General features: G+C 35.1%; 1 protein-coding gene across 2 annotated transcripts; it reads left to right on the forward strand.

Annotated features, from left to right (window-relative positions):
- The first annotated feature begins 15,203 nt into the window (after nucleotides 1-15,203).
- On the forward strand, nucleotides 15,204-21,512 carry LOC112743530 (transcription factor bHLH155). 2 transcript variants are annotated; one of them, XM_025792775.3, is made up of 11 exons: nucleotides 15,204-15,480; nucleotides 15,680-16,185; nucleotides 16,954-17,151; nucleotides 17,894-17,984; nucleotides 18,080-18,121; nucleotides 18,347-18,406; nucleotides 18,755-19,801; nucleotides 19,901-20,002; nucleotides 20,278-20,409; nucleotides 20,783-20,908; nucleotides 21,013-21,512. In XM_025792775.3, exons 2-11 carry the CDS (start codon nucleotides 16,085-16,087, stop codon nucleotides 21,100-21,102), a joined length of 1,989 nt encoding a protein of 662 aa, XP_025648560.1. In that variant the 5' UTR covers nucleotides 15,204-15,480; nucleotides 15,680-16,084; the 3' UTR covers nucleotides 21,103-21,512. The 2 variants fall into 2 exon arrangements, 1 of the variants encoding a protein (XP_025648560.1); XR_011871003.1 differs by having other exon boundaries at nucleotides 15,205-15,480; nucleotides 20,091-20,409.
- The last annotated feature ends 870 nt before the right edge of the window (nucleotides 21,513-22,382 follow it).

Here is a 22,382-nt window from a genome sequence, read left to right on the forward strand (position 1 = left end):
TCATGGATCATCACATTCATCAGGGTGAAGTGCGAGTGAATATCTTAGAATAGAAACAAGCGTGATTGAATGAAAAATAGTAGTAATTGCATTAATTCATCGAAACACAGCAGAGCTCCTCACCCCCAATCATGGGGTTTAGAGACTCATGCCGTCAGAAATACAATGTGTAGTGTAAAAATGTCATGAGGTACATAGTAAGTCTCTAAAAGTCATTTTTATACTAAACTAGTAGCTAGGGTTACAAAAAATAAGTAACTAAGTGCAGATAGTGCATAAATCCACTTCCGGGGCCCACTTGGTGTGTGCTTGGGCTGAGCATTGAGCTTTACACATGTAGAGGCTTCTCTTTGAGTTAAACGCCAGGTTGCAACCTGTTTGTGGCATTTAACTCTGGTTTGTAACCTGTTTCTGGCGTTTAACTTCAGAATAGGGCAGGAAGTTGGCATTTGAACGCCAATTTGCATCATCAAAACTCAGGCAAAGTATAGACTATTATATATTGCTGGAAAGCCCTGAATGTATACTTTCCAACGCAATTCAGAGCGTGCCAATTGGATTTCTGTAGCTCCAGAAAATCCATTTTGAGTGTAGGGAGGTCAGAATCTAACAACATATGCAGTCCTTTTTCGGCCTCTGAATCAGATTTTTGCTCAGGTCCCTCAATTTCAGCCAGAAAATACCTGAAATCACAGAAAAATACACAAACTAATAGTAAAGTCCAGAAATGTGAATTTTTCATAAAAACTAATAAAAACATAGTAAAAACTAACTAAATCATATTAAAAACTACCTAAAAATAATGCCAAAAAGCGTATAAATTATCCGCTCATCAGAGCACCAACCCACGCGTACGCGTGCCTCATGGGTACGCGTGACCCCAAGCTTTTCGACCATCCATGCGCACGCGTCACCCACGCGTACACGTGAATTCAAAATTCTTACCTCCATACAAAATCTAGCGAGTTGTGCCTACTTCATGCCAACTTTGTGCGCGAGGCACAATTCTGTCCACGTGTACGCGTCACCTCACGCGTACGCTTGCCTCTCTGAATAACCCATCACGCGTACACGTGACTCACGCGTACACATCGTTCCCATTTCACCATCCCACGTGCACGCGTCACCCCACGCGTACGCGTGGATTGCTTATTTTATTACTCTTCTTTTCTTCTCTTCTTTCCATTTCCTTCCTTCTTCTCTCTTCCTCTCTTTTTTTTTCCTTCTTCACCCATCATCCAACACAACCAAATACTATTTATAACCATTTCTTTTAGATAGTTAGTTGTTTAGTTAGTTAAATTTTCATTTAATTTTTTGTTTTTCATTATAAGTGTTGGGTTATTAATCTTGTTTACTATCTCTTGCTGCTGATTATTGATGAGATGTTAGTTTAACATCATTTTTGTTATTCATTGTTGGATTTTCATTGTCAAGGTTATATTTTACTACTTGGTTTTGAGTTTCTTTGTTGAACAACTGTGAATACCAAGTGAATGAGAATTGCCTTTAAAGCATGTTAAATCTTTTTTAATTGCATGATTTGGCCACCATGTGATTTGAACCCTCTTCTTTGATTAGGTAATTTTTTAATGGATGTTGTGTATTTATCTTAATGCATTGTATTTCTTGATCATATGCATCAATATGTTTTTGGCTTGAATACTTTCATGCTCCTTTATTGCTTGTTTGGTTGTCTTAACCTACGAGTTTAGAGCATCTCAAGCACATTAGGATGAGTGAAGTGCATGTCCCTTTTGTGTAACTGTGACATAGCTTTTTATGTTAGTATGTGTGTTCTAAACCGCGCGCAACTTAGAATACACACTTACCTTTTATCCATGTCACACTAATTCACTCACTTCATTCTAGTGATTATTACCTCGTCCAATAATATATGCTTCCTTGCTTTTGCATTTACTTATTTTCTTGTCTGATTTTCTATTTTACATGGAGGATGCACCATAAGCAACAAAGGAAGAGGAAGAAAGAACATGCAGTAACCGGTTGATCCACTAGCTGAAGGTGGCAATCCAGCAAGTCGCCGTACCCCCTGTTCATCTTTGAATGCACCGAGGACGGTACAAACTTTTAAGTGTGGGGAGGTCGTCCAACCGAATCGGCATTTTTGGGTGACAAATTTCTAATCCCAACATTTTTGCATTTCATTTTTAGGTCTTTTAGGATTTTTAGTTGCATTTTCTTATTTTTTTGCATATATATACATAATAAGCTTAGTCAAAATAATGAAATTTTTCAAGAATTTTATCTATAGGACATCCCAATTAATTTGAGTAAAAATTTTTCATTGAACTTGCTTGAACTATACATTATGGATCATGTTTTGAGCTAAGAACACAAGCATGTGAGATTTGAGCCTAATTGTGTGGTTACATCATATAACCACTTATTTCCATTCTTGTGTGTATTATTCTCTTTCTTTGATTGTAATCTTTGATTGTTTGATTCTTTATGTCCATTATTTTGTGTATACATGCATTTATATGATTAAGGTCATTATTTCATTTAGCTCACTTACCCAAATAGTCTTACCTTTTATCTTCCATTGTTAGCAACTTTGAGCCTATTTTAACCCACTTATTCTTAATTTTAGCACATTAAAAGCCTTGAAGCAAAAAACAATAAATGTCCTTTATTTGGATCTTTGATTAGCTTAGGCTAGTGAGTGTGTATTATGCAAGTGTGGAGAAACTTAGGACATTGGTTGAGAAAAAGGTATGTTTTGTATTTTCATTGAAGATCTTGGAAAATGGGTACATACTCATGTGTTGGATTAAATGTAAAACCATATGCATTGATACTTTTGTATACACTTTATTGCAAAAAGAAAAAAAATGAGAAAATAAAAAAAAAATATATATAAAAAAAGAAAAAATAGAAAAAGAAAGAAAAAAAAAGTAATAAAAAGGGGACAAAATGTCCCAAAGTGAAGCTCAATAACAATCAATGCATATGAGTTATGATCAAGAAAAGAATGCATGAGTGTGTGGAAAAGTGAAGAATGGATAGTTAGATTAGCTTTGAAATTGTATAGGTTGTTATATAGGTTAGGTGGGAAGTTTAAGCTTATCAAAGATTCAAATTTCAAACTCACTTGACCATATGTGAAATGCCTTTTTTAGTTATGAGTTAAATTTTGTTCCTCTTGGCCTAGGTAGAGTAATTGGTGACTCTTGAGTTATCAAACTCCTTTGTTGATTGATAATTAGAAGTTGCTAATTAACTTGAATGCCACTAAAGCTAGTCTTTCATCATGATTAGGCTAGGACTTGTGGAATCAAGTTAATTCATCCACTTGACTTTCCTTCATAGTTAGAGGTCAACTAAATGGGAGTAATGGACAATTGTTGTCACAATTGAGGAGGATAATGAGGATAGGACTTCTAGTTCTCATACCTTGCCAAGAGCTTTGTTAGTTGTTAGTTTATTTCCTTTGCCATTTATATTTCTTGCCTATTACCTCAAAAATCCCAAACATACTTCATAACCAATAACAAGAACACTTTATTGCAATTCCTAGGGAGAACGACCCGAGGTTTAAATACTTCGGTTATTAGTTTTATTAGGGATTTGTACTTGTGATAAACAAATTTTTGTATGAAAGGATTATTGTTGGTTTAGAGACTATACTTGCAACGAGATTTCATTTGTGAAATTCTATACCATCAATTTTCCATTCATCAAAATGGCACCGTTGCCAGAGAATTGCAAATGTGCGCTTGTTATTAGTTATTGAATATATGTGAATATTGTGAATATGTTTGCCTTTTGCTTCTTTGTTAGTTTTTGGTAGTGTAGGAATTTGTTCTCTTTATTTGTTACTAGTTTTTGTTTTTATCTTCTCTTGCTATCATGAATTCTCACTTTGGCTATGAGTTTGGTTCTAACTATGTTGTAGGAAATGGAAGCTTCAATGAGAATGTGCATCAAAGATGGGACAATCAAAGGTGGGAGGAGCCAAATGCATATGATCAATCCTATTGGCAACAACCCCCACCAATGCACTATGAACAAGAGCCATTCTATGATGCATATCAATCTAATGGTTATGGTGAATCTCCTTGTGACTTTCAAAAACCACCACCATATGCCTATGAGCCATATCCTCAACATAGCCCTCAACCATACTCACAAGCCCCTTTCTACCAAACACCTCCATATGACCCTAACCCATATACACCATACCAACTACCTTTCGAGCCATATGAGCCATATGAACCACCACCATTCCAACACCTACAAGAACCAACCCCTCCATACTATTACGAAGATGAACCACCACTAATGTATGTAAATTTTCAACCACAAGATGAATTCAACTTTCAACCACAACCCCCATGGAAGAATATTCATGTCCATCGATTCAAGAGCCATATGATCCTAATCATGTTATCCAAGCGGAACAAGAGTCAAGGGATCATCTCTAGGAGGCCTTGGATCAACTTCAAGCAACCATGGAGCGTGTTGTGCAACAAGTGGAAAAAGTAGAGAGTGTTGAACCACCACACCCTTACCAAGAAGAACCACCTTCCTATTATGAACCCTTTTCTCCAAAATAATGAACCCTTCTATCCACACCAAGCCCTAATTGATGATTCTCTCACTTTGCTACTTAAAGAACAAAGAGAAATGCAAAGGGAGGCACAAGAATCTGTAGCTACCTTGAATGAGATGGTAAACCGATTAGCCTCTCAATGCTTGAGCACTCAAGGAACTCCTATGGCCACATGGGGATAATCGGTTGAAGAGCATATGAAGGAGAGATTGGAAACTCCGGTGGAAAATGAAGAATGTGGCTTTGCGTTGGAACAATTAGAGGAAGCTATGATTGTTAGAGAAGAGGAAGAAGTGGTTAAAGACATGGGTGAAGTAGAACAAGAGGTGGATTTCAAGCTTGAGAACACTTTCACACCAAGCAATGTTGTTGATGATTTGTGGGGGTTGTTGACCATTCTTCCATTGAGCTTGAATTCAATGTTGAGGAGGGTAATATGAAACCTCCTACACATATTATGGAAGATGAAAATTTGAAAGAAGTTGAGCAAGTAATAATTCCTATTGTTGAAGTTAATTCCACACCAACTAATGTGCTATGTAAGATTGTTGAACCTTCCTCATTGTGTTGTGAAATTGATGTTGAGGAGACTAGTGCACAATCTCTAACACATGACTTGGGCATTGAGGAATGTATAGAAGAAGTTGGTAAACAAGGAATTGACATTGAAGAAGCTTGCCAAGAGGTGGAGATAGTCAAAGAAGAGCACAAGGGAGTGGCACTTGCAAGATCATTGGGACCACCTCTTCCTAAGTCGCCATCCTACACAACATTCAAGTGGGTAAATATTTCATTTCTAAACTTAATTAGCCCATTTGAATATGGTTTGCTTGAGACGGATGGACAACTTATAATTCTATGTGGCTTTAAGAGCAAAGGGGAGATGGTTACTGGTTGGCATTGCAAATCAAAGTCCATGATGATTGCATGCTCAAGGCTTAATTGCAAAGGTCGGTGTAGAACTAGAGTGCTTGGGTCTAGAAGGATGTTTGGTCACTCTATTGAGAATTCATCTTGCTCACCACCCAGATGGACTAATGAGAATCAACTTGAAGACGGGTGTCAAAACAAAGTGTGGGATCCCGGATCGCACAAGGAAAGTTAACTTTGGGAGCTCATGGTTTGTGAAGAACTCCATCAAAGCTTGAAGATATTAATTTTGAAGAATGGAGCTTATTGGAAACTCAAGCATTGGTGGATGTTCAAGGATAGCTTCAAGCATAAGCCACCTTGATGAGGAGCTCCCCATAAGTCCAACTTAAGGACAATAAACAAAAGTGCTAGGTGGGAGACACCCCATCATGGTAAAATCTTTCCTTTTTCTCTTTTGTACATATTGGTATAATTAGTTTAATTTCATGTTTTTATTGATTTTTTAAGTTTATTTGGTAGTTTGGTATGTTAAATAAGGTTTTATAGTGTTTTGGTAGTTGTTTGGAGGTTTGGAATGCTTGGTTTAGCGCAAAAACATGGAAAATTTTGAAAAATAGAGCACCAACCACGCATATGCGTGCCCCACGCACGCGTACGCGTGACTCAAGTATTTTCAACTATCCACGCGCACGCGTCATCCACGCGTACGCGTGGATGCGAAAATTTCACCTCCAAGCCATTTCTCCCGAGAGTTGTGCCTGCATCACGCGAACATTGTGCCTTTGGCACAAAACCAACTCACGCGTACGCGCACATGATGCGTACGCGTCGCCTCCATTGCATCACCCCCACGCGCACGAGTCGATGCACGCGTACGCGTGGATCACCTTGTCTCACTCCACTTCATTTCTTCTCCTCCTTCTATTTCTTTCCTTCTCCTATACTTCATCCTACACTACCATACACCATCAACCATTAGTTAGTTCAGTTAGTTAGCTATTTTGATGGTTTAAATTTTCTTTAATTTTCTCTCTTTCATAATAAGTGTTGGATTATTAATTTTGTTTACTATATATTGCTGCTTATTATTATTTGAATGCTATTTTAGTATAATCATTGTTGTTATTCGTTGTTGGATTACTTCATGCTTATGAACACCAAGTGAATAACATTGCCTTCAAGCATGCTACATCTTTTTGAATTGCATGATTCGGCCACCATGTGATTTGAATTCTTTTCTTTGATTAGGCAATTATTGATGGATGTTGTGCATTTATCTTAATGCATTATGTTTCTTGATCATATGCATCCCTATGTTTTTAGCTTGAATACTTTCATACTTCTTTTTTGCTTGTTCGGTTGTCATACCTACGAGTTAAGAGCATCTCAAGCACATTAGAATGAGTGAAGTGTGTGTTCCTTTTTGTGTAATTGTGACATAGTTTCCATGCTAGTGTGTTCTAAACCGTGCGCACTTTAGAATGCACACTTACTTTTATCCATGTCACACTAATTCACTCACTCGATTCTAGTGATCATTACCTCATTCCAACAATGTATGCTTCCTTGCTTTTGCATATACTTTTCTTACTATCCTATTTTCTATTTTCAGGATGAGTCATTATCAGCTAAAATAGAAGCGGAAAAAGAACATGCAGCAACCGGTTGACCTACCAGCTGAAGGTGGCAACTCGACAAGTCGCCGTACCCCCTTGCTCATCTTTGAATGCACCGAGGACGGTGCAAACTTTTAAGTGTGGGGAGGTTGTCCGACCAGTCGGCGCTTTTGGGTGACAAATTTCTAATCCTAACACTTTTGTATTTCATTCTTAGGTCTTTTAAGATTTTTACTTGCATTTTCTTATTTTTGCATATATATACACAATAAGCTTAGTCAAAATAATGAAACTTTCCAAGAAATTTATCTATAGGGCACACAACTCAATTGATTTGAGTGAAAACTTTTCATTGAACTTGCTTCAATTGATTTGAGTGAAAACATGTTCTATATATATATATATATATATATATATATATATATATATATATATAATTGTAGAACATGTTTTGAGCTAAGAACACACAACCTTGTGAGATTTGAGCCTTAATTGCGTGGTTACATCTTATAACCACTTATTTCCCTTCTTGTGTGCATTAGTCTCTTCCTATGATTGTAATCTTTGATCTGTTTAATTCTATATGTCCATTATTCCTTGTATTCATGCACTTATATGATTGAGGCTATTATTTCATTAGCTCACGCACCCAAATAGCCTACCTTTTTATCTTCCATTGTTAGCCAATTTGAGCCTATGATTAACCCACTTGTTCATAATTTTAGCACATTACAAGCCTTATTTGGATAAATGTCCTTTATTTGGATCTTTGATTAGCTTAGGCTAGTGTGTGTGTGTATCATTCAAGTGTGAGAAAACTTGGGACATTGGTTGAGAGTAAAAGGTGTGTGTTGTATTTCTATTGAAAATATTAGGAATTGGGTACATGCTCATGTGTTGATTAAATGTAAAACCATATGCATTGATGCTCTTGTATATACTTTATTGCAAAAAAAAATGAGAAAATAAAAAGAAAAATATATATATATATATGAAAAGAAAAAAAATAGAAAAAGAAAGAAAAAGAAAAAGAAAGAAATAAAAAGGGGACAAAATGCCCCAAAGTAAAGTTCAATAAGAATCAATGCATAAGTGTTGTGAAATGAAAAGGAAATGCATGAGTATGTGAAAAAGTGAAAATTGGGTAGTTAGACTAGCTTTGAAATTGTATAGGTTGTCATAGGTTAGGTGGGAAGTCTAAGCTTATTAAAGATTCAAATTTCAAGTCCACTTGACCAAATATGCATCCTACCTTGACCCTAGCACCATTACAACCTATAAAAAGACCTCATGATAATTGTATGCATGTACGAAATATTTGTTGATTGTTAGAGAAAGAACAAATCTTGGAAAGCATGATTAGGGGAGAATTGAGAGAATCAACCCTAAACACTTGAGTGACTAGAGCGGATACACATCCGGTGAGGGTTCGATTGCTCAATTACATGTCTCCACCCATGATCATCACTTTTCTTGCAAATAAAATATTTAATAACTCAATTCAATTGTGGATTTAATGTGATTGCTATTACCTTAGCCCTTGTGCTTATATATGTTCTCTTGGAAATTGATTTATTTTGACCAAGTAGTAGCATTCATTTAGATAGTTGCATTTAGGTAGGTTGCATTTAGTTAGTTTGCATTGAATAAATGTTGATACCCTTTGTTTCCTTCTTGATTTTAGCATGAGGACATGCTATGGTTTAAGTGTGGGGAGGTTGATAAACCCCATTTTTAGGGTTTATCTTGTGCTTAATTTAGGGGATTTTATGACCTTTTACCCACATTTATTCAATGAAATAGCATGGTTTCATGATTGTCTCCTAATTTGTGCTTAAGTGTGAAAACATGCTTTTTAGGCCCTTAATTGCTAATTTTGATTCCACTAGATGCCTTGATATGTTTGTTAGTGAATTCAGATTGGAAAGGCTATGAATGGATCAAAGGGGTCAAGAGGAAAAGCATGCAAGTGGAGAACTCATGAAGAAACAAGGATTTGGGATGCTAAGATCGACGCCCACGTGCAGCAGACGCGCATGCGTGGAAAGTGACGTCGCAAGGCGATGCGCGCGTACGCACACATGACGTGTACGCGTGGATAGCAATTTGTCAAGCGACGCGTACGCGTGACCCACGCGCACACGTCGGTGCTCGCACATGACCCACTTAAAGTGAATCCACTGAGGGCGATTTCTGGGCTTCCCAGACCCAAATCCAACTCATCTCTGATGCTATTTAACCCAAGGATTGAAGGGGAATTAACACATTACATCACATTAGTTTAGTTTAGTTTAGTTTTGGAGGGAAAGTTAGTTTCTAGAGAGAGAAGCTCTCTCTTCTCTCTAGAATTAGGATTAGGTTTAGGTTAATTTCTTAAATCTAGATCTACTTCTTCTCTTGCTTCAATTTTTCTTTTGCTTTATGAATTCTTATGTAGATCTCTATTTCTCTTTCAATGCAATTTATGATTTCCGTGTCTTTTCATGTTGTTTTGATTTTCTATTATGGATCTATTGCCTTTGTAGTTAGATCTCTCTTTAATTCTTGCAATTCATGTTGTTTACCTTTATTGCCTTCTATGTGTTTGTTGAAATGCCTCTTTTAGTTATGAGTTAGATTTTGTTCCTCTTGGCCTAGGTAGAGTAATTGGTGACTCTTGAATTATCAAACTCCTTTGTTGATTGATAATTAGAAGTTTCTAATTAACTTGAATGCCACTAAAGCTAGTCTTTCATCATGATTAGGCTAGGACTTGTGGAATCAAGTTAATTCATCCACTTGACTTTCCTTCATAGTTAGAGGTTAACTAAGTGGGAGCAATGGACAATTGTTGTCACAATTGAGGAGGATAATGAGGATAGGACTTCTAGTTCTCATACCTTGCCAAGAGCTTTGTTAGTTGTTAGTTTATTTGCTTTGCCATTTATATTTCTTGTCTATTACCTCAAAAATCCCAAACATACTTCATAACCAATAACAAGAACACTTTATTGCAATTCCTAGGGAGAACGACCCGAGGTTTAAATACTTCGGTTATTAGTTTTATTAGGGGTTTGTACTTGTGACAAACAAATTTTTGTATGAAAGGATTTTTGTTGGTTTAGAGACTATACTTGCAACGAGATTTCATTTGTGAAATTCTATACCATCAATTTTCTATTCAACGGTGTACGCGTGACCCACACGTATACGTCGATGCTCGCACGTGACTTCTTTAAAATGAAAACGCTGGGGCGATTTCTGAGCTTCCCAGACCCAAATCCAACTCATTTTCTGAGCCTATTACATGTAGAATTCAAGAGGAGTCAGGGGGGAGCACAGAGTTTAGTTTTCATCCTACTTTAGTTAGTTCTAGAGAGAAAAGCACACTCTTCTCTCTAGAATTAGGTTAGAGGTAGATTAGGATTTTTTAGATCTAGGTTTAATTCATGCTTTAATTTACTTTTCCTTTTTAATTTTTTGTCCTCTACCTTTGCTTTCCTAGTTTAGTATTTTATTCCTTGTATTTGTTTACCTTGTTATTGATGCATTCTTATTTCTTCTATTTTCCTTTAATGCAATTTATATTTGGTTTCCTTTATTGTTGATTTGGGTTCTTGTTGCTAATTTCCTTGCAATTAGTAGTTGTAGATTTGAATTTCTTGCAATTTTATCTTGCTTTCCTTTTATGCCTTCCAAGTGTTTGATTAAATGCTTGAAAGGATGTTAGAGTAGATTTTTGTGTTCTTGGCTTGGGATGGTAACTTAGGTGAAATTGAGTTGCTAATGTCCAAGTCTTGATAATTGATGTCCATTGACTCTACCTTTCACTAAGTTAATTAGTGAGGTGGCTAGGACTTACGGATTAGGATTGGTGTAGCTCATTTGACTTTCCTTCACTTGTTAGAGGATGACTTAATGAGATTGATCCTTACAATTATCATGTTGTGGTTAGTAACAAGGATAAAGATCCTTAACCATCAACCCTTACCAAGACCTTTTTACATTTGAGTTTCATTTACTTTCTTGCCATTTATCTTTCATGTCCCTTATTCAAAACCCCAAAATACTTGTCCCATAACCAATAACAAGAACACTTCCCTGCAATTCCTTTGAGAGATGACCCGATGTTTAAATACTTCGGTTTATATTTTTATTGGGATTTGTACTTGTGACAAACAAATTTTTGCATGAGAGAATTATTTGTTGGTTTAGAAACTATACTTGCAATGAGAATTTATTGTGAAATTCTAAACCATACGAAAAATCTGTTCATCATCTCCCGATCAGCATTATGAAACTCAATAATGTTGAAGCAAACCATGAAAACTACAGAGATTCATGTCCCCTTTTCCCGGTCATTTGTCAACCAGTCCGGAATGATGGCCTACAAGACTGGGTCGTTATATGGCTTCCACTAGAACTGCAAAGAAAATTATAATATATCACATCAGGTAACTTTCATTAACGACAAATCATTTAAAGATAACTAAATAAAACAATGTCGCATACCATAACCAATAGCAACTGATCCAACACAAGATGCCATCGAAGGACTCTCTGGTCAAACTGGTCTCTATTCTGCCGGGCCATACTTATCAACCTATGGACATGTGCAATAACAACAAGCAGTGCATCACTTTGTGCAAAATAAAATAAATTAAAGATACCGACAAGAGAAAAACCATATATAAAAAGATATACCTCACGGTAGTGAAAATCTCGGAATCTGCCTATCAGATGGACACCACTCTGAAAATCGATGATATATCCCTAACACTAGTAGCGGCATGCATCTAGCAATATCAGTGGTGAATCGATGTGTTATAGAGCATAACGAGTAGTACATCCATGCAAACACAACGAATCCCCAAAAAAGACCATGACACCTCTTGAAGTTCTCTAACAATGGCAACCACTTGATATGGACCTGGTTGTTTAACTTATCTGTCATTAGGTAACTCCTGATCAACAACAGAATGTAACACCTCGTATACTATAGGAGGGTGGCTGGATCTGTACCAGCTAGCATATGTTGTACCCGGTCCCTAAACCATGTTAGCTTTATGGAAAATGACTCCTTCCTCTACACCACTATTGCTGAGTATGCGGAGGCCTAGTATTGAGGAGTTCTTCTACCCACTCCAGGTCTGGTTCTGGTATCATGTGTTGAAGTCACGCAAGCACCCACCTACTGGCTCTCCATTGGTGCGTAACCCAAGGTGGTACGCAACACCCTGTAGGGTGATGGTACACTCATCCCAAGACAGGTGAAAAGTGTGGATTTCTGGATGCCAACGCTCCACGAATGCAATAGTCAATGTGTTGTCAAATACAAAGTCTCTGAGCTGCACTGTGTTGCCATCCCTCAAGTAAGGGCGAATGGCGTCTAGCAATTCGAGAGTGTGGCTAACTTGCCTAAGGAGTAGTAAGCGAGGCCTCTGTTAAAATGTAAAATATTTCATGTAAAAAATATGTTTAATATATGACATACTTGAAATATATAAAAAAATTCGAAATAAAAAGATAAAAGTTATAATAAACATAAACAATTATTTCATATTTCATAATTTAGTTATATTTAAAATTACATGTCCTAAATCCATAAATCTATTTAGAAAAATTAATTTTGTAAATCAAACATTTAAAAAATTTATTCAACAAATATTGCAACAAATATTCAGTAAAACAAGTTATCTAACATATTCAAAATCAAAATAAAAAATTTAAAATTTGAAATAAAGAAATGAAAAATGTAATACATTTATTTCACATTTCATAATTTATTATTCTTCAAAATTAAATTAGATTAATTAATAAATAAATCTATTTAAAAAAATTAATTTCCTAAATCAAACATTTAAAAATTTTATTTAATAACATTACAACTAATACTCAGCAGAGCAACTTACTAAACAATACATTTTACTACTTAACAAAATCTAAGTTGGCAACTAATCTATTTTATGTTACCAAAATATAATCTATTCTAATCATGTATAATAATATTAAATCTATAAAAGTACCCTAATTAAAACTATATGTTTATTTATTTAAAAGAGGAAAACAACAACAATAACCTCGAAGTCAATAGCTCCCGCAATGTGCCACGTCACATTTAGGTAGTTGATGTCATCATCTCGTACATCTGCACATGCTATAATATTCGAGTATCTCAAGAATATCAAGAAAAATGTCCAAAAGAGGGAGAAATGAAGCGAAACAGGGAATGAAAGTGTTCATACCCTAGACCGAGCTATAAGGTTCGGGTTGGACGAAGACAAAGCGACCGACCTCTTTGACGTTTGGTCGACCGCCGACCTCTTCACAAAGAGCTCAGACGAATCACCACAGAGGCCCAAAGAGGCCCAAGAAAGAAGAGTCACCGCCTACCAGAAGGCGGCTGGCCAAAAGATCTAGGTGATCTCACCCACAAAAGATAAGATAAGATAACAAACTTATCTCAAGGAAGGTCATTCAACACTACTATAAATACACTGGAGCACCCAGGTATAACTCATACTCCAATTTTACAAAAAAAACCTGCCTAAAACCCGTACTGACTTAAGTATCGGAGCCTCTTGCAGGTACCACCCCCTCTCCTCCGGTGACGGGGACCAGCAGCGCCTTCCAATCCCACAAGTGGGACACGGCAACCTCGATTAGTCCAGAAGATTTCATCCGAGATCGACCTCCCCGTTTCAGGTAACCCACGGAACAGAAAGGAACATTTCTTACGTAGTAAACAACTTCCTTATATAGGCGTAGATCAATTTTATCTCGTTTATATTGTAAATGAATTAAGCTTGTTTATATCTCGTTTATACACGTGTTGTGAAAATGTGGCTTATTTCGTTTATAGTGTAACAAGATATATATAGACTTAATTCGTTTACAATGTAAATGAAATAAGTAAAGTGATGTAAATTAATACATAAGCTATAAATTATATATATCCGTAAATAAAATAATTAAATTATTTATCTAAACATTTTTTTTATAATATATAATTTTATAAATATTTATATATCATTTTTTAAGATCTAAAATAAAAATAAAATTAAATCTAAGATTAGAGATGCTCTAACAACTAAAAATATACAGTTAATATGAAATGAAACTGGGTATTGAATAAGGTGCAACCATGGAAGCAAAATAAAAGATTTTGGTCCTTTCAATGTTAAAAACTTAAAAATGAAGAAAAATTATTTGGTCACTGAGGAGAGAATCCCGAGGAGGAGATTCAGCAAAGAGCAGAAGTTGTCTGTGTTAGTGTTACACAAGAAATTGAAAATTCCCTTGATATTCCTTTCCCCACGCGCCACAAAGTGAAGTAGTAGAATCAACAATGAACAATCATACTACCAAGCAGCATCTGTCACTGTCACTGTGTATGGGACCCACATCCCACTTAGCTCCACCTCCTATCTTCTCAATTCCGCTTCTGAATCATTTTCAAGTCCGTGGGCAAACAACTACTCATAATAATAATAATAATAATAATAATAATAATAATAACTTAGCTAATATGCATTCTAATATATATATTTTTAGAATACATAATAAACTTATTATTAATAAAAAATTTAAATATTTTTATTTAATAAATATAAAATAAATACATTAAAAACTTAAATTTTTATATTTTTAATTTTATAATCTTAATATATTCTTGTAAAAACACAAAATAAATAAACCTTAATAATAACAAAGTCAAGGTAGGTTGGTCTCACCTTCACTCACTTCAAAACCTCATTTTAATGTTTAGGTTATAAGAATAATAATAATAATATTGTTGTTGTTGTTGCAATAATCTTAATAATGTTATTAAATTTATAATTAAAATTTTATAATTTAAAAAATTTTAATTAAATTTTTTTATTATTTTAAATTTTTTAATTAATATTTATCATGTTAAAAATTTTAGAATTAATAAAATATTTTTAAAATAAAAAATGTTTAAATTTAAAAATATAATTTTAAGAATGAGTATTTTTAATTCGAAAAAAATTATTTTGATAATTTTAATATTTTTATATAATAAAAACTTAATAATAAAATATAATTATCAGTTTAATAAAATAATATAAATTGATAGAGTAATTTAATTTATTTAATTTATTTTTTTATTATAAGGGTTTCTTGCTTTTACTGTTACCATTAACAATAGTTTTTTTGACACCAAAGCATTCATTTCTTTATTTTTTGTTTGTCGACTTTTTTAATTGCAAAAGACAAACTGTTGCTATTTGCTCCCTCTATTTATCTCTCCAGTTTTCCTTCAACTTTTTTGTTATGTACCTTGTTTGGATTTGGATTTATCCATCAAAATTCTCTTCTTTGAGTTGAGGGATTCTTCAATCGGATAATCCTTCTCATGGAGTGTAATGAATTTGTGCATGGTGAAAATGATTTGGTTTCGTAGTCATAGTAGAGGTAAGTGTTAAGCATCTTGTTTGTTTGTTTGTTGTTAAATGTGTTTGTTTGGCTGCTGAGAAAATTGAAGCAGGAAAAAAAGAAAAGGAAAATGAGTTTTGATTCTTTTGGGGGGTGATTGTTTCTGTAGTTGACTGGTTATAGCCTTATAGGTCATGAGTTGACTTCACCAACTTTTTGTTGGTCTTTGGTTATGCAGGTGTTGGTTCTTCTTGCTTGAATCCCAGTTTTGGCTCATTCTTCTTCTAAAGAAAAATTGGATGCACATAACCTGTTTGTGAAGATGACACAGAAGAGTGCACTCTTGATCCCCTTATAGTGATTGTTGATTGTGACAGTACGGCTCTATACGTTTACTTTCTCATAGTTTTGTGTTGGAGGAAACAAGCTATGGTTGTTTTCTTGCTAATTGGTACAATAGGGCCACCAATCAAGAAAAGAGCTGGTTTGAGGATTAAACAAGCTGGGAGAGGTTCATACAGAGGAAGCTAGGTGTTTTGTGTTTATGTCTGTCTGTGTGCTTTGAACATTGAACTTGTTATTTGGACTGTGATTTTTGTACATTTTTCCTCAAAAGTGTTAGCAAAAAGAGAATATAGAACAGATGGAAGCCACTTCTATGACTCATCAGTTGTTGAAGGGCTTTTGTGATGGTACACAGTGGAAGTATGCTGTTTTTTGGAAGCTTAACCACCATTTCCCCATGTAAGTTCTTTGGCTATTTGTTGTGCTGCCTTTTGTGTTTGTTTGTGCTGAAATGAGTAGAGTTGTCTTTTTATGTGGTAGTTTCTCAATAAGTTAAGTTCACAGTTTTCAACTTATTATGAGTTAGTGGTGTGCTTCTAGAAGAATTGATCATGTTGTTGATGGCTCACCATTTCCTTATGTTATTTGCTTATGTGGACTAACGTTACTTTAAAAGGGGTTAAACCTTGGATTATTAACTAAAATTTGCTTGGTCTGCTCCTTTTGCTACTTGTTGGTACAATTTGAACTTTGGATCTCATGCATGCATGGCTGCTCAAGCCTCTTTTTGCCAACAATAATGGTTCTGGATGAGCCATTTTTTGTTATTATAGGTGTCAAGTAGTTGTTTGACCTGTTTTTATTTGTAACAAATGCAACTTATTCAACAGGTCAATCTTTGTGTTCAGGTCCATAATTTTCTTTTCATTAATTTCTTGTTGAGAAACATAACTTTAGAACCTCATGATCAAGATCATCTCTGTCAAATCTGGAAATAAGAGTGAACCATTACCCTAGTGTGTGATGCACCATATATTGCTTGGTGCATCATAGTTGTCCATGATCTATATAATGTTATAAACTAAGTTCAGTGGAAGTCAATGTCGGTGTAATTTAGAAACTTCTTCTTATTTCCATAAATGGCATATACTTTTACTATTCGCTTGAAATTAAGCTGGTTGTTTATGTTTAATTTTCTGGAGCATCACACAAGCTTTGTCGTTTTAGGACTTTGACCTGGGAAGATGGATATTATGGTTACCAGAAAACTAATGAGGCCGCGGAGAGTATGTTGGATGACATCAATTTCAAATTCCCAGCTGAGGTATATTCTTCAAGTGGTGAAAGTATTGATGATCCAGGAGATTATTCTGCTGGACTACTCGTGGCTGAAATGTCTCATCATAAATACAGTTTGGGAGAGGGGTAATAACTTATTCTCCTTGGAGGCTAAACTTGCTGCAGATGATGTTTTGTTTTTGTTTCCATCTAATTATTCTAGTACACAGATATTCACAAGTGGAGTGAGCCAAATGATAAATGCTTAAATATTGCTTTGTTTCCTATAAGCATATGTCATCTTGGTTTTTGTTTCCTGTTAATTTTTGCTTTGGTTTTGGTCTTACATGTTTGTAAATGTGACCATTTTGGTCTCCTCCTCCATTAAGTGGAATCTATTAAATGATGACTTGGATTTTGATCTGGCGCATCATCATTTAGCATATCACACCTAATGGCATGAAAAACAAGGGACTAAAATCAAAACAAAAAATTAATGAAGGACAAAAAGGGTATATTTAAGCACAATAAAAGATTCTTCATCTGTCCTAAAAATGTTTGTCATTTCTAAATTGTGATCTAGATACATTGAGTTTTGAATGTACTGAAATTCTAAACTGAGATATTTTGGGATGAACAGACTATTACTTTGAAACCATGGGAATATATGTTGATCTTAAATCACTTTGGCATTTTCTTTTCCCTTAGTTTTTAAAGATTCTCTGTTCCTAAAAGTGTAGTTGAGTAAATTGTCGTTTATGCCAAATAGTGATGCCTGGTGCGTAATATGTCATAAGGTCTTATCTAGGCCTTGTTGTATACACCATCGAAGATTTTTTGTTATGATCTGTGAAGATGATGCAAAGTCCAACTCAATGTTTTCTGTCAGGGTTGTTGGTAAGGTAGCTTTTACTGGGAATCATTGTTGGGTGAGTGAGGATATTCTTACCCATGGGTTGGATGCTAATTTAATGCCTGAGGTGAGATTCTAACCATACAGTTTCCGCATAGAATTAAAGTAGTTAATCATCAAATCTTGAAATACCTAATATCTGCATTCTGTTCTTGGTTCCAGTGTCCTGATGAATGGCTTCTTCAATTTGCCTCTGGCATCAAGGTAACAATATGCTATCCTTTATATATTATCTTGTTTATCCTACAAGAGAATAACTGATTTCCTTTTCTAATTTCTGGAAAAATTACAAAGCATTGTGCATGCACACAAATGAGTGTGAAAATGACTAGAGAATTCAATTGGCATCAAGCATTCCGTGCCATCTGAAGTAATGTTGATAATTAGAGAAAATATTAAGTTGAGAATTTTTGTTTTTCTTGGTTACAGACCATTGTGCTGATTCCAGTTCTTCCTCAAGGAGTTTTGCAATTTGGTTCATTTCAAGCGGTGCGTATGTGTTCCATATTTAAATCCTGGACAATTTCGGAGTAATATCCAGAGCTTGCCATAGCAAACTCCACTATGAAATACATTTAAGTTCTTTGCTGCAAATTTCTCAGATCATGTGTCTATAGTATTTGCCCTACATAAGTTGTTTCATTTTGGTCTGCATATCTAGTTTTTCATGTATTCTTCCAGTAATATTGCATATTGCTGCACAAGCACTTGTTTTACTATTTTCATTTGTTGGTATAGGTGCAAAAGTTGTAGAATTTTTACTGTGTGTGTATATCCATTGTGAATGCGTTGCTTTATGTTCTCACATGAAGCTCTCTTTCCCTGTCAAGATTTTAGGTTGCTGAAGACCTGGAATTTGTTACCAATATCAAGGAGAAATTCCATTCCATTCATCTTCTGGCAGCAAATACTACAGCATTGAACTATGGAGTTGATTGTCAAGATTGGTCATTCTCAGACCCAACAAATACTTTTATGGATATCTTGGATGAATCATCCAATATCACAAACAGTACAATAAAAACTGATGTTCTGGCTAGAATTGTGCCTAGTGTGAATGCATCAACAATGTTGAACCCAGCAATGTTGTCTCAGGTGGAGACAAAAGATAATCTGGAAGAAGAGATATGGCCCACTTCTCCGTGGGTCAATGATGTGGGAGTATTCCAAGAGATATCAAATGGATTAGGTTTATACTCCGGTAAGACAGAGCAACAATTTGGAAGCAATGCAACTGGTTATGAGGATATCAAGGATCTGAATGGCTTCTTGGCTTTTCCCTCGGAGTCTGAATTGCACAAAGTGCTTGGATCAGCAGCTCCACACAGGAAAACAAGGAATTCCATGTCTAAACATACCTCTGTTGTGGATACTTACAGTAACTCAACCTTTATATCCAACAACAAAGAACATGGTGATATTGAGAGTTTGGAGCACCCTGAAGATGTTGATCCGAAATATCTTTTGGATGCTGTTTATGGGGATTTATTTAGTGCCTGCAACGATACTTCAAGCATATCCAACAGTTTTAGGTCCCCTATAAGCAAGAAGATGCCATTTACCGGTTTGATTCATCCCAGGAACAGTTGCGAAGAAAGCAGTTTGGTTATGAAAGATGTGAAAGGTGATCTTAAGGCGGCAGTTAGAGTCAAGGGCAGAGATGCTATTACATCGCCATCTTTTGATGGAAATTCAAGCTTATTGACTGACGAGCCTCAAGAAGAAAAGGTTTATAGTCATTTGCAATCTACTAATGGACCAAAGATCTCTAGTACCTACAAGAAAAGAGCAAGGCCAGGTACCCAAAAGTCAAGGCCGAGAGATAGACAATTGATCATGGACAGGATGAAGGAGTTGAGGGAGCTTGTCCCAGATGGTGGAAAGGTAAATATTTTTTTGCTTCGATACCAAGGTTAACATTTCTTAGTTCCTTTTGGACTACTAGTAGTATCTGGAATCTGTAACTGGCCATGTGATATGCAGTGTAGCATCGACAACCTCTTGGAGAGAACCATAAAGCATATGCTATACTTGAGAAAAATAACAAGCCAAGCTGAGAAGCTTAAGAGATTCGCACATAAAGAGGTAGCACATTTATGATTCCTTGTTTTTCATAAATAATATTGTCTTCTCTTTTTCTCAAGAAATATAAGAAAAGAAAAAGATATAATAGGTTGCAGTTAACACATCAATATGTACTTTGGGAAAGAACACTGAAAATGGGTGAAGTTTGAATTGCCTATTCCTACATCACTTCCCCCATATTCCACAGATAAGTAGTTATAGCTGGGAGATATGTACAATTTCTTTTTATAGCACCTCTTCGTTTGAGCTTTGACATGGTGCAATGGTGTGTTCAGGTTCCCAAATGCAGCAAGCAGAAGATCAATTATAACCAATCAGGGAGGAGCTGTGCATATGACTTGGAAAGTGAACAAGCATGGCCCATAGTGATAGAAGATCTGGAATGCTCAGGCCACATGCTTATTGAGGTCTCCTATTTTTCAACCTTACCCTTTTGTTCCATTGCACACAAGAATTTGTCTCGTGTCTGGCAAAATTATCACTTTTTGACTAAAAAAAGCACTTTTCACATGCTTCTATATTTGTTTTTTTTTTTTTGGAAAAAAAAAACTGATTCCGATTCTTTTTACCAAGAGATGTGTTAATAGTATTCGTTTTTTTTTTTACACCGAGTTTATACACTGCAATTGGATGGGATGTGGGATAAATGTGTCACACTTGATCTATCGGGCTTGGTGCATGATGAAATGGGTCACATAACATTTCTAAATTATAAAATCACTTTATTGGGAATATGAAAGAAATCACCCTTGGTAACTGCTTACAACTAATGTCACACAGATGGTATGCAATGAGCATGGATTCTTCTTGGAGATTGCTCAGGTGATCCGGAAGCTGGAACTGACCATCTTGAAAGGTGTCTTAGAAAACCGCTCATCCGCAGCCTGGGCTTGTTTCATTGTTGAGGTAACGAGAAACACTCCTTGTTCGAGTTAAAACTTGTGTGTTGATAAAAATCCCTTTAATTTTATAGCAATTTTCTGATTATGGTATATAATTTTCTTTCTCAGGCTCCAAGAGGGTTTCACAGGATGGATGTTTTATGTCCTTTATTGCATCTTCTACAGCGGAGGAAGAACCCTGTTCCATATAAAAGCTGACCCTTATGTATACATAAGAGGCGTGCGAAACCCTTGACTTACATTCCATTCATCATTGAATAAAGTGTAGACACAATTTACCTGTTGTCACATGGTATTCAATGATAGAAGTATGAGCCAATATAGTGTTCCACACATTATATGTATATATAAGATACAAAACTTGTATTTTAGCAAGTTCGATGTCTTTCTATCATGTATCAACTAGGAGTTGCAACAATATTTGAGAGTGAGTTTAACTTTCTAATAGTGGTGTATGATAACTACTAGAATATGTAAAACTTGGGACTCCATGGGAGTCAATGCTTTTGGCACAAGGATGAGTGAGTAGCAAGTCACCGACTAGCTTTCTACTCATTTGCGATGTGACATTATGGTCCTATTTATAGAAGGGAGTGTTTTTGTTAAAATGGTGGAATCTTACTATGGGGATATAAGAATGCGTGATCGCTATAATAATCATGGCATGTGTGCCTTGCTCTGAATTTTAACTATTACCTGTTTGTTTTGATTGAGGACTTCGATTCTTTGTTGTAAAAAAATGTGCTATTATGAGAAAGAGCCAAAGAGGGTCAAGAAACTATCATTTATTTTTTAAATTAACTCATCATTGCTAGAGAGGGAAATTTGTTTACTAATTTATTATTGAAATATATATAAAGAGAAAAGATGGTAGTGTCAGAATTATACTTAAATATTTAACATTTTTCTATTGTATGACATCATAATTTTTTGAGTAAAGTGACAATTAGGTTCTTAAAAATTTTGGTCTCAGACTAATTAATCTCAAAAAAAGTACAAATTTGATTATCTAAAATAGCAAACGATAGACACATTATGTCCTATCAATTCATTACGTAAATTTTAATGATGGTGCTTATATGTAGTGTTAACTACTATGACATGTCTATTTATGAAATATCATCACACAGATAACATTTTTTAGAGTAAAACTTTACTTGCTTTAGTAAGATTCGTAGTAAATAAAGAGTAGTTAATAACCGTTATATAAAAACTGAAAAGATAAGAATGATTCATCATCCAAAATTATATTATTTCCATGATCATGTGGCAGCAACGGGACATACATCATTATAGACAACGAAATACATGAATAATTTCATGTTGTTTCGTACTATCTATTAACGGAAGGATATACATATCCAGTATTTACTATCACGAAGGATCTAATTAGTATTTTTTTTTTCATGGGCTAATTAGTTCGAGGTCAAAATCCTTAAAGATGTAATTATCACTTTACTCTAATTCTTTTAAGGTCT

This window comes from Arachis hypogaea, chromosome 14 (genome assembly GCF_003086295.3).
Source record: "Arachis hypogaea cultivar Tifrunner chromosome 14, arahy.Tifrunner.gnm2.J5K5, whole genome shotgun sequence".
NCBI classification, from domain to species: domain Eukaryota; kingdom Viridiplantae; phylum Streptophyta; class Magnoliopsida; order Fabales; family Fabaceae; genus Arachis; species Arachis hypogaea.